General features: G+C 48.5%; 1 protein-coding gene across 1 annotated transcript in view; it reads right to left on the bottom strand.

Annotated features, from left to right (window-relative positions):
• The window catches only part of RNF165 (ring finger protein 165), a 112,310-nt gene extending 106,782 nt beyond the window's left edge, over positions 1-5,528 (bottom strand). Inside the window, exon 1 of the mRNA XM_023241960.2 lies at positions 5,427-5,528. Coding sequence (XP_023097728.1) covers positions 5,427-5,487 — 61 coding nt within the window. The 5' untranslated portion in view covers positions 5,488-5,528. The remainder of the gene's footprint in view (positions 1-5,426) is intronic.
• Positions 5,529-12,122: the final 6,594 nt, after the last annotated feature.

The following is a 12,122-nucleotide window of genomic DNA, read 5'->3' as shown; positions in this document are numbered from 1 at the left end:
GGTCCTTATCTGATGCTAGTTTCAAAAGAGTTCTTTTGTTTGAAAAGAAGACTGGTAAACAAGATCTGTGTTTCATCTCATTACAAAGTCTGTGCTGTAGGATCTAAGTAACAGATGGCTTTTCCAAAATCCTGGAGTCAAAAGTTATTAAAACGGATATGTGTCAGATGGTTGAGAGAGTAGATGTAAAGTACAATGGCTTTGTAATGATTGGATCATCCAGTCAGGGGAAAAGGCTTCTTCATCTGAATGTGTTTCTTCTGACAATCTGGGTGAAAATAGAGTATGCATTTGATCAATTGCTAAAGCATGACTTCCCACTAACCCCACTAGCTTTCTGTATTATTACTAGGTTATGAGACCATCCTTGCAATGTATTGTTCAACGAATTCTGACACACATAATCTAGAGAAATAGAATCTTAGGGTTGGTTAACATCAATCTAATAAAAGCCACTGCTCTCTAGGACAAAAATGAGGGTCATCACCTGATTTGGGGTACTTTTACCATTGTTGAGGATGGGTTGGGGAATGGTTGATTTTGCTTTCTCAAACTAGGAACAAAATTAAAAGTTTCATGTAAGCCAAAATAAAAGAAGAAAAGGAGGGAGGAGGAGAAGCAACAAAAGAAAAAAGAATCCTTGAAGGCCTGCATACTCTTCTTGTACCAACTACAGCATGAGCCTCTGCTGGGAACTTCCATGTGTGTCCATGTGTCACAGTAAATCAGCTCAGCTTTCCCACCCAGGCTGGGGAGAGCATGAGAACAAAGGCCCAGAGCAGAAAGGGCAGTAATGGGAGGAGAGGAGAGTCCTACCAAGCCACAAAGAAGGCAAGGAAGCACTGTGGTCAGGCAGGGTGCACCTCCATGGGGAAGGAATGCCAGCAGAGGGGCAGAGGGACCCCAGCAGACAGCCCAGAGAAGGAAGGAGGAGGTACAGCCCAAGGAAGAGCGGCTCCAAAATGATGACCCTTTGTAGAAACCATGAATTTCTTTAACGAACTGATTTCCTGGGTGTCTAAAATGCTTCATTTAGCAAGACTTCTTCTGGGCTGAAATTGAATAGGTGTAATTGACAAATGCTTGAATTTGGGTTCCACTCTGGGGGAAAAATACCTCTCCACTGGCTTCTCAAATGTAATTATGGAAAAAAGATACACGTTAAGGGCTTTTCTTCCAATTCAATTTGGGGGAAGTTTCCCTCCTGATCCGCACCCCACCTCCTACACACATGCGCGCGCCCACACACACACACACACACACACACACAGAGCGACAATGGCAAGAGATCGGGCTTTCTTTCTCAAGAGAGGCAGTAGGGCCACAGATGAGGCAGCTGTCAGGGAACCAGGCTATAATCAGCTTTAACTGGCTTACAGCCTACAGAGGACACAGACCCTCTTATTTCTACGGTAACAGGTCAGGCTGCTGACCCTGGGATAAATGTGGGGGTGGTCTGGGTTGGTTTCTGTTGCCAACATCTTCCTTATGCAGGATCTCAATGCAAAACTTACACTGCAGGTCCCAAGAATTTAAAGATGCACATAGAAGAGGGTACTTTAAAATTCTAGACCATGGTTTCCACTGCATGTAACATGTTACCCCCAGCATGATTTATAAGGACAGTAAATCAATGAGACAGTAAAAGGAAAAGTTCAAACACAACCAAAAATGGGTTTTTCAGGCGAGTCTGAAATGCTACAAGATTGCTAGTTAAGAACAGTATCCCTTTTCTCAACCTAAGTGTTATACCCCTCCCTCTTCCCCAGCATCACAAACTGAGTGCCATGTAACTTAGGAACGATGATGAAATGTGCAGGCTATTAGGTACACAGGTGGCCAAAGGCAGGGTCCCTACGCAGTTGAGCGTTTTGGTGTGGTAGGGCAGCTGACCCTTCCCATGGCCCCAGGTGTCTGCTGTAAAAAGATACGGACTAGATCTGTACCACAAAAATAAATAAATAAATAAGAAAGAAAAAAAGAAAGGAAAGGAAAAAAAACAAGGCATTCACTCGAATCTTACAATGGGAGGTGGGAGTGGTGGGTGGGTGAGGGTGGGGATAGAAAAGCAAGGGAAAAAATCTAAACAGCAGGATACGACAATAAATGGGAAAACAGCAAGAGAAAAAGCACACTAGGTTAATATAGGAAAACTAGTTCTTTATTGAGAGATTGTATATTAGTATTAGTGGATTCTGTGTGTAACAATGTCATCATGCACACGATACAAAAAAAAAAAAGGCTGGGCCCACCATGCTTCGGAAGGGCAACAGAACAAAAGCAGCGTACAATGAGCAGATGGCCGGGGCTACACGACCACAGTACGTTTCAGCAGGGTGACATCTCTAACCGAGCGCTGTACATTGTCAACTGGGGGATGTAAAAAAATACAGATCATGCTTTAGTTTTAGTACAAGAAAAGGTGAAAAAGATACACAACCAAAAGGATATTTGATACAGAAAAAATTACCCACAAAATAAGAACAAGAAGTAATTCAGCACAGCAGAACACGCTATCCCTGTTTAATGGAAAACCATTTTGCTGGGGATTCTTTTCTCTTCTTCATTTTGTTTTGTGGTTTTTTTTTTTTTTTTTTTTCTCTTTCTTTTCAGATTGCCAAATGGCAATCTGGGGCAGCCACTTGGGACTTTATTTTGGAAGGGCCCTCGAAGTAGGGGCCTTATTCTTTCATTATTGCCGCTGTTTTGTTTCAGTTTTCAAGCAGGTCTGGCTGGTGAGGCAGCAGAAGGGAGCCGGCTGTTAAAGGGGCAGCTCTGAGGGCCAGGGCGGATGTCCAAAGATGCTCTTGACATTGTACAATTAAACAATTAAGACACCACGGCCCCGGCTCCCCCTTAAGCCAGGGACCTTGCTGCACCAAATTTTCAGAGGCTATGGAGTGGAAGCAACTGCCATTTCATCAAAGATTTTCAGAGATGTATAGATACACTCATTATTTTTGGCCTCCGACTAAATGTAATCTCTTCACTTATTCCTGGGTGTTGCCAAGAAGCTAGCTGATGGCCACCCAGATAAGCGGGAAATGGGGTGCTACAGCCTCCAAGCCAAGGCAAAAGGAATCCACTTAACAGGGATTTACAGTGCAATGTACTCAGCTAAACAAGATGAAGATACAAAAATGGTTATTTCTCTACATCTATTCTGAAATGGCCTACGTCCTACTCTACTACAATGGAAACTAAAAAGAACAGACTTAAGCTGGCAAGCTATCTAATAGTTTTACAAGAAGATTGTGGTGTAGGACCTTGTTGGGTTAAGCATTAGTATCCTCTATCAAAAGGTCATGAATTCTTATCTCATGGTGCTAAATTTTACCCACAGCCCCACTCACCCTCAGCCCTTGAATTTCCTGTGGGCGTGTTTGCCATGAAAGTAAACTTTGACTGATGGGCAGAATTTGTTTTGTTGGGGTTTTTTTTTTGGGGGGGGTGTATTAAAAATAAAATTTAAAGGCAGCTGAGCAATTTGAATTTCAAAACGTAAAATCGGCATCCTGCAATGGTATTTAGAGATCCGTGGTATTAATGAGGATGATAATGATTTAATCAGGATAATTATACTTTCAGGCTCAACATCCTTCTTAATCATTTTTGAATTTCTGCCTAGTGTAATGTTCCACACCCGCTTTAAGAGGAAATGCCAAGTAATAAGACATAATTGTGTGTTGGGGGAGGGGGTTGGCATTTCAAGGGAGATCTCGCCCAGCCCCCGCCCCACTCCTATTCCTCACACACCCACCCCACACCCCCTCCACCGGCCTGAGATAGGGATACTGCCGCTTAAATAGCAATGCCTTCCTCAGATGGAGACAGGAGATGGTTAAGAGGGGTGTCACAATACAGCTAAATGCGGAGGCAGAAGGGTCACAGCGCACACAGCAGCGAGTTGACCATTCACTGAGCTACACAATGAAGAAAAAAAAAGATTTGATAAATGCAGAATGTCATCATTCTATCATCACACAAAAAAACTGCGGTTCAAACAGGCCTAAGGGGGCCAACCTTGCCTTTTAGGTTCTGGGGAGAGGCGTGGGGCTGGGGACAGCTGGGCTGGAAGAAAGAGGGCTGGGCTTTCATTTTCTTGCCCAATCGGGCCCCTGGGGCGCACTAAAGCGCTGGCCCCGCGACCCCACCCCCTGCTCTGACTCGGTGGAGCGGCCCTGGTCGCAAAGGGAAGACATCATTCTGTGCGTGAGGAAGGGGGGAGGAGGGAGGGCCTTAGCCAGCAGGGATTTAAGCAGACTTGGAGTGGGAGAGGGTAGCAGAAACATTTCCAAGAAGAGAAATGTGAGTCCAGAGGCAGAATACAAAAAGAAAAAAAAAAAAATGAATCTAAATGCATCCCGGATTTGCTTTGGGAGGTGGGAATTTTTGATTAAAAGAAAATGGAAGAAATGTAGGGGGGGGGGAGAAGAGGGGGAAACCAAGCTATTGTTGGAGCAGAATGTAAGGGAAAGGGGATGTGGGGAAGGGGACCGTGCAAACACACCCCATATATCACAGTTAAAAACAAAGCCGGCGCCGGCCTGCTGCTTTGTCAACGCCCGCCCGGGGCAAAGGCCTGGCGTGGAGGCAGCTTTCCACCTCATCCTCACACACAGCGCGACACCCAAGGGCCGGGCACCCCGCTCCGGCCGGGACCAGGGGTGCACGGCAGGGCACGTCTGACTCCTAAGCGCGCACACACTTACACACACGCTCACATACACACACACACCCAAGCATACTGAGCCCATAAATGCAACTGTCATACAAAGACAATGGTGGGGGTTGGGGGGGATAGCACAAGGGAGATGCAAAAAAGGGTTACAGGGGAGAAAAGGATGGGACGGGACGGGAAATCATGCAAGTGCCCACCAGAGGGTGGGGGCTGGGGCACGGGATAGGGCAGATGCCAGATCCCAGCTAACCAGCCTTCGGTATCAATGACCAAAGAGATAAAGAAATACAAACACAACACAAAAACATATATGCCTCAACACACACACACACACACACACACACACACACACACACACACACACCAGAAAACCAAGTATGCTTGCACACACACACACACACACGCACACAGTCATGTACCTCTCGCCTTCTTTCGATCATACAGGGCTAGGTATTAGGGAAGGGGCTGTGATTTGGGGGAACCGCGTCCGCCGCAAAGAATAAAAAATGGGGCTGGGGAGGGAGGGACCCAAATTCGCCAAACCCTAACTTCACTACAAAAGCTCCCACGAGGGCGGCCACCCCCACACTGGGGGTCCCCCAAAAGGGAGAGGGGAGAAGCCACCGCTCGCCCTGCGTCCCCGCGGGTGTGCCCTGAGCCCCCGGCCGCCCGCGGCGCCCGCCCCCGCCCCGCTGCCTGCGGCGATCCACGCTCCGAAGCGGACCCCGAAAGGAAAAAGCGATACCTCTGTTTCGCACAGAGCCAAACACTGGAAGCACGAGATAGCCGACGTGGACCAGGACCATCCTGGCTCCTCGCGCGGCGGCGGCGGCGGCGGCGGCGGCGGCGGCTGCGCGCGGGCCCTTTGTGGCGCGGCTCCGGGGCGCGGGCGCGGGCGGCGGCGGGGCTGCGGGAGCCGCCGGGGCGGGAGGCGGAGCGCGGGGCGCGGGCGGCGGTGGGGCGGCGGCTGGCGGGGAGACAGATGGCCCATGGAAAGGCTCCCTTCCCGGCCCCTCTCGACATTCAAAGGCGCTGGGGCCGCAGCTGCCGCCACACAAAGGCGCGCGCAGCCAATGGGAGCGGAGCGCAGCGCGGCGCGGCCTCGCCGGAACCGCGGGGGACAGCGGGGACCGCGGGCGCGCGGGTGGCGGGGGGAGGGAGGGGTGACGGCTGCGAGGGCGCGGGCGGCCAATCGCGGAGGCCCGCGGCCGGGCGCGGGGAGGGGTGGGGGGGAGGTCAGCCCCGCGGGGCGCGTGGAGCCTGGCGCGGGTCCCTGGCCGCCCGCAGGCCCGAGCGCGCGCGTGAAGCGCCCTGCACACAGACACGGGCGGCGTGCACACGGAACGTGCACACACCGAGGGGGACGTGCACCCAGACATGTGGAAGTGCGTTCGTGCGTGCGGAGAGAAAGGCACGAGCGCGCCAAGTGCACACGACCCGGAGGTCCTTGCACACCGCGCACAGGTCACTCGGGGACGTGCGCATGGGGGCTGGCGCACGTGCAGAGCCTGACTGCGGGCACAAGTGAAGGTGGAAAGCGAGCAAGCAGCAGCACACAGGACCCAGGCACCGACACACAGACATGCACACACCGAAAGCCTTGTTAAGGCAGGACACGTGCCAAGAGCACATTCCCAAAGACACACAGAGGGGACACACAATGCAGACATGTACACTCCCAGGCTCCCTGCCCGTGGCAACGCTTTGTTGCTTTGGCAGAGCACAAAGCTCACAATAATTATTTGCTGAATTGAAATCCACTCATAACACTGAAGTATGTGCACGCCGAAAACCCAGAGCCACCTGGCCACCATTCACCCTGCTCTGACACAGGCACAAGCAGCCATGTGCACAGACACGCCCACTTCCTCAGCCGGCGAGGGGGGGGGGGGGATGGCACACATGACATCAAGGCTAGGAGGCTCCTCAGATTTACACGTGGAGGCACAGCTGGGGTGTCACGTGTGGCCTGTGGCCTGCCTGCCAGGTACAAGCAAGACAGAAGTGAAGAGCCTTCACCCCACAGCCCTGATGTCAGGTGCACTGCGAAGACTGTGTCCATGCACGCTCAGCCTGCGGGCTGTGAAAGTTCCCCGCACAACCCTCAGACCAAGCTCTTAGCCCACACCAAGGCCAGAGTGTGCCCAGAGCCCATCCACAGGCACCAAGGTGGAAGACGTTTCCTACATTGGGACTTGTCTTCAAATCCCAATGGCTCCTTTATTTAACGAGTCTGGTAAAAAAAAGAAAAAAAATTTACATGGTAAAATCATAGTATATGGAGCTAAAAGGAATCTAATACAACCCAACCTTCCCCCATTTTAGAGACAAGGCAAAAGAAGATCATTCATTGAACACATGATAAGCTTGTGTCCGGGCATAGGGAGGCCATTCAGGATCCCTTGACATTCCAACCCTTGCAGGCAGAGGGGCCTCAGGCAAATAAAGGCAGTCACCCAAAAGCCTGCTAGGGGCTGAGATGGAACTTAGCATAGGGTGCTGGGTAAGGGGACACCTAGGGGGCGCACCTAGCCCAGTGGGCGAGAAGCAGGGTGGGGGCAATTGGCTTGACTCCAGAAAAGTGACTTCTGAGACAAAGCATGAAGAGTGGCAGGGGTGAGGCCAGGCAAAGAAGGAGACAGTAAAGGGAAAACCATGGCCTGGCTTTGCCAAGACAACTACCATGTTCCCGGTGGCAGCAGTAGGGCCGGATCCCAGGGCACACCGTTCTCTCCCTCCCAAGCACATATATCCCTCCGACTTCTTCCCCACCAAACACCTGTGGCTGCCCCACAGGGGTGAACTGGGGGGAGGACATCTCCCGCCAGGCCCAAGCCCCGCTCTGGAGGGTCGTTTCAACAAGCTTCTGCCACCAGCTCTTTCCTGTTTTCATAATCTGTCAAATAAACACAATGCCACCACTAATAAAAATTCTTGAAAAAAATGAGAAGACCTGGGACACCTGGGTGGCTCAGTTAAGCAACTGACTTTGGCTCAGGTAATGATCTCACCGTTGGTGGGTTCAAGCCCCGAGTCAGGTTCTGTGCTGACAGCTCAGAGCCTGGAGCCTGTTTGGGATTCTGTGTCTCCCTTGCTCTCTGCCCCTCCCTCACTCATGCTCTGTCTCTGTCTCTCTCTCTCTCTCAAAAATAAACAAAACATTTTTAAAAACATTTTTTTAAATGAGAAGACCTTAACAAACACTTAACTACTAGAATTTTTCTCCTGTTCCATTTCAGGCTTTGCCAATATGCATATAGACCAGATTTGTCATCATAATCTACATATTTTTTATTCTGCGTTTTAATCTTAACATTTTATCAGAGACATTTCCCCATCCTTCGACATAATTATCTTCATAATTTTCATTTTAAATGTTTTCATAGTATCCAACAAGTGAAGGTACTGTGAAATTACTCAATCATACTCTATTCTTGGGCATGTAATTCACTCCCACTTTTCCCTTACTGGAGATCACACGATAAACTTCATGCCTATAGCTTGTTGCTTTTGTTAAACTGTAAGCTTAGAGCAAACTTCTAGGGTTGGCATTCTTTTTTTTTTTTAATTTTTTTTTCAACGTTTATTTATTTTTTGGGGGACAGAGAGAGACAGAGCATGAACGGGGGAGGGGCAGAGAGAGAGGGAGACACAGAATCGGAAACAGGCTCCAGGCTCTGAGCCATCAGCCCAGAGCCTGACGCGGGGCTTGAACTCACGGACCGCGAGATCGTGACCTGGCTGAAGTTGGACACTCAACCGACTGCGCCACCCAGGCGCCCCTAGGGTTGGCATTCTTGAGTTGACAAATATGGAAAAACTTTATGGCTCTTGCCATACATGGCTTATGAAAAGATTAAACTCACAGTCAGTACTCCCAGCAGTATATAGCGTCCCAATTTCTCCACAACCTTCCTCACTTGAGTAGCTCTTCTTTTTTTTTTTTAATCCTACTTTATACCAGAGCAGCTCACAAAGGCTGATGACTACCCGACCTGCCCTCGACAGCGGGGTGGTTGGGCTACAAACTCTGAAACCGGATTGCCTGGCTTCACATGCTGGCTCTTGGACAAGTTCCTTAACTTCTCTAGGCCTTGGTTTCAGTATCTGTAAAATGGGTGTGATTATAGTTCCTCATGGGGTTAATGTGAAGATCAAGAGAACTCTGCACTCGTGCAGTACATACAATAGTGCTGGCAATTCAGCTCTTCATTCTTGCCCCTTTACTTCTCCATCTCCCCTTGCCCACTACCCTTTGTCCTCCTGTCACTATTTATTTTTGCCTAAAGCATTTAGCGTAAATTATACTGTAACACGGAACATTCGTCAGACAAAAGCAAACATCCAGGAATAGACCAAGAATGGTACCATGACATGGAATATCCATCAGACAAAGCGGAAATCATGAGTCCAATTACTAGCTGCACCCTTCTTACTCAAACATCAGAGAAACATGACAGACAGATGCCCACATTCACCAATATGCCCACATGCACACAGACGTGAGCCTCCTGCTAAGAAGGAAGTATTTCGCATTACGAGAAGGGGTTTCATTTTGAATGAAACCTTGGGTGTTTACCACTCCGCAGCCTCAATGCAACCATCTGTCCAATGGGAATAATAATAACCCCTGTCAGACTACCTTAAAGGTTTACTGTGAGGATCAAATGAGCAGAGAGCCGTGGAGCCACGGCTAAATTCTAGAAGCATAGAACACGGAAAATTCTAGAAGCATAAAATAGTGGTATCTCCAAGAATGAAATTTGATTATTGTTTCGCCCATCTCCTTGTCTCATGGATAAGGACACTGAGGCTCAGAAATGGGGTTATGAACGAGGGCACCACCATTCCTGGATGAGTCAGAACGAGGATCCTTGTTTCCTGGCACATAGCCTAGTATTGCTGCCACTTCCCACTGGTTCTCCATCACACCAGGATGGCTGTCTTCCACTCTTCCTCGCATTAGTTAATGTCCACAGGATACAATAAAGCAGATTCCTGAGAAGAGGAATACTTGCGGAAACATTCCGTTCATCGGGGTTTATCTTTATGTGTGCTTCCTGCCCCCTGGCAAGGTCAATACCTAGAGCATGTTTGCAGGCTTAGCATGTAACATTGAGGAAGAAATATTTAAAAACTGAAAGGTGAAGAAATATTTTAAAAATGAAATCTGTAATTCCTGATCCAAACTAGAGAAACATCACCCTGTAAGGTAGAAATAGCACTGTCACCTTGAACCTTGGCTCATGCTTTGATTCCTCACTCTCTTTTGTCTCCACCTTGGCTACCTGCAGAAGAGGTTCTACAGAGCTTCTTGATTCTGGGGCCCAGACGCATCTGTTTTGAGAATTACTCCTTTGGAGCCCAACATTAGATCTGGGTTATGACCTCCACTGCCCTTTAGTCAACAAACGGAAACAAACCTAGCACATCAGCCACGTAGACATCCACAGCTTTCCAAAACAGACGACAGAATTCCTGTTCATCTCCAGGTTGGGTTGGCATCAGGTAGACACAGCTTTCAAAATCTGTGCAAAACAGCTGGACTTCAGTAGACGCCCCCTCCATGAGTGGCGTCACAACAGCCTCTGTGCTGAACGTGGCGGGGTTCTAGATGCAGCCTGCCACAGGAAGAGGCACGGCCCGGGGCGCTGACGGTCACTGGGGAGTCAGGGCATAACCACAAGAAAATAAAGAGGGATCCAAGAGAAGCTGCCCCAAACCAGGGATGATGGTGAGTCAGGCGGAAGTCAAGATGGGCTTGAGCACTCAAGAAATCCTTCAGGACAGAGCAGGGTAGGAGAGGACCCTCAAGGGTGGGGTCATTTGCAACAAGCTAAGTAAAAGGAGGGAGGTAAAACATGAACCAAGGCCCAGAAGCAAACAGAGGAGAAGAGAGAGAAGGAGCTGGAGGGGTGGAAGAGAGAGAAGGAAGGGGAAGAAAGGGAGGAGGAGAGTGGAGAGAGGGAAGAAGAAGGGGGAGGAGAGGGAGGAGAAGGAAAGGCAGCAGCAGCAGCAGCTTGGGAAAAGTGAGGCTACAGGAGAGAGCTCTGTGCTCTGCACTGACCTGGGACATGGGGTGGATGGAGCAGGCAGGAGGGGACTGCTGACCCATGTATGCCACGCACACGCACTGACCAGGGCTCCAGGTGCCAGGAGGTGGCCGAAGTCCTCAACCAGAGATGGACCAAAAGGAAACGAAGCGGGACCCGGGGTCCATGATCCCCTTCTCCATTGTAATAGGGAAATTATCTGAGCCCCTGCCTGTCCAGGCTGGCAGTGAGGTGGGGTCCTGTGGCTACATCCTGGGGAAAGGCATGGAAGCAGGAATTTTGTGGGATGGCCTTCTTAGAAAATAGAGCTGTTTTGGAGGATGTCAGGAAATCGTTTAAAACAAACAAACAAACAAACAACTGGTAAATAGAATCAAGCATGTATCCTGCCTTTCCTCTATGAACTCTATTTCAGGTTAATGAAATATTTGATGAGGGGAAGTTTCTCCTTATAGAAGTATTGGCTAATAAATGAAGAAGAAATGAGATAATGAGAATATCATCGTAATGAAATAATAGTTCTAGGCAATGGCCATTAATAGCTGTTAGTGTCTCCAAAAGAGAGACAGTGCGAGGTGACATGTGTCCTAATAGAACAGCCGGCCACCTCTGAAGTGGTCTTTCCAGAAAAATGGAACCTGAACCTAATGAAACTTCTTGATCTTAATTCCCAATTGATTGGAAGCACAGGAAATAGAAACATATTAAAAGATACCATGGGATACAACGAACAGAGTCTAAATTGCGGAAATGCTACAGGACACACCAGCCGTGTTTCTCACAAATGAATGGATTATAAGGGGGAGAAAAAGAGACAGAGGGGCAACCTATAGAGACAGAAGGGATATATCAATCAAATGCAACATTTAGACTTCTGTGAAACACGATTAGAACAAAAAAAAATAATTGGGGAAATGCAGACAATGGATATTAGGATATTAATTTTTTCAGATGAGATCATGGTATTGTGGTTATGTTTACACAAAGTGTCCTTGTATTTCCAAATGCTTTGCAGATGATATTAACTGATGTCTGGGGGCTCAGTCGGTAAAACATGCCAGTCTTGATCTTGGGGTTATAAGTTTAAGCTCCACGTTGGGTGTAGAGATTACTTTTAATTAATTGATTAATTAATTTATTTATGGAAGGAAGGAAGGAAGGAAGGAATAAAGAAAAGAAGGAAAGGAAGGAAGGAAGGAAGGAAGGAAGGAAGGAAGGAAGGAAGGAAGGAAGGAAGAGTGGAAGGTTCTTACCTCTTGGTGGGGGAGGAGTATAGTTGAAACCAGAATGGCACTGAGTTGATAATTGTTGAAACTGAATGATAGATATGTGGGGATTCATTCTATTATTCTCTCTACTTTTCTTTATGTGATGGTTAATTTTGTGTG

Source organism: Felis catus, chromosome D3, assembly GCF_018350175.1.
Source record: "Felis catus isolate Fca126 chromosome D3, F.catus_Fca126_mat1.0, whole genome shotgun sequence".
In the NCBI taxonomy this organism is placed as follows: Eukaryota; Metazoa; Chordata; class Mammalia; order Carnivora; family Felidae; genus Felis; species Felis catus.
Note: the sequence above shows the minus strand (reverse complement) of the source record. Positions and strands in the feature narration are given on the sequence as shown.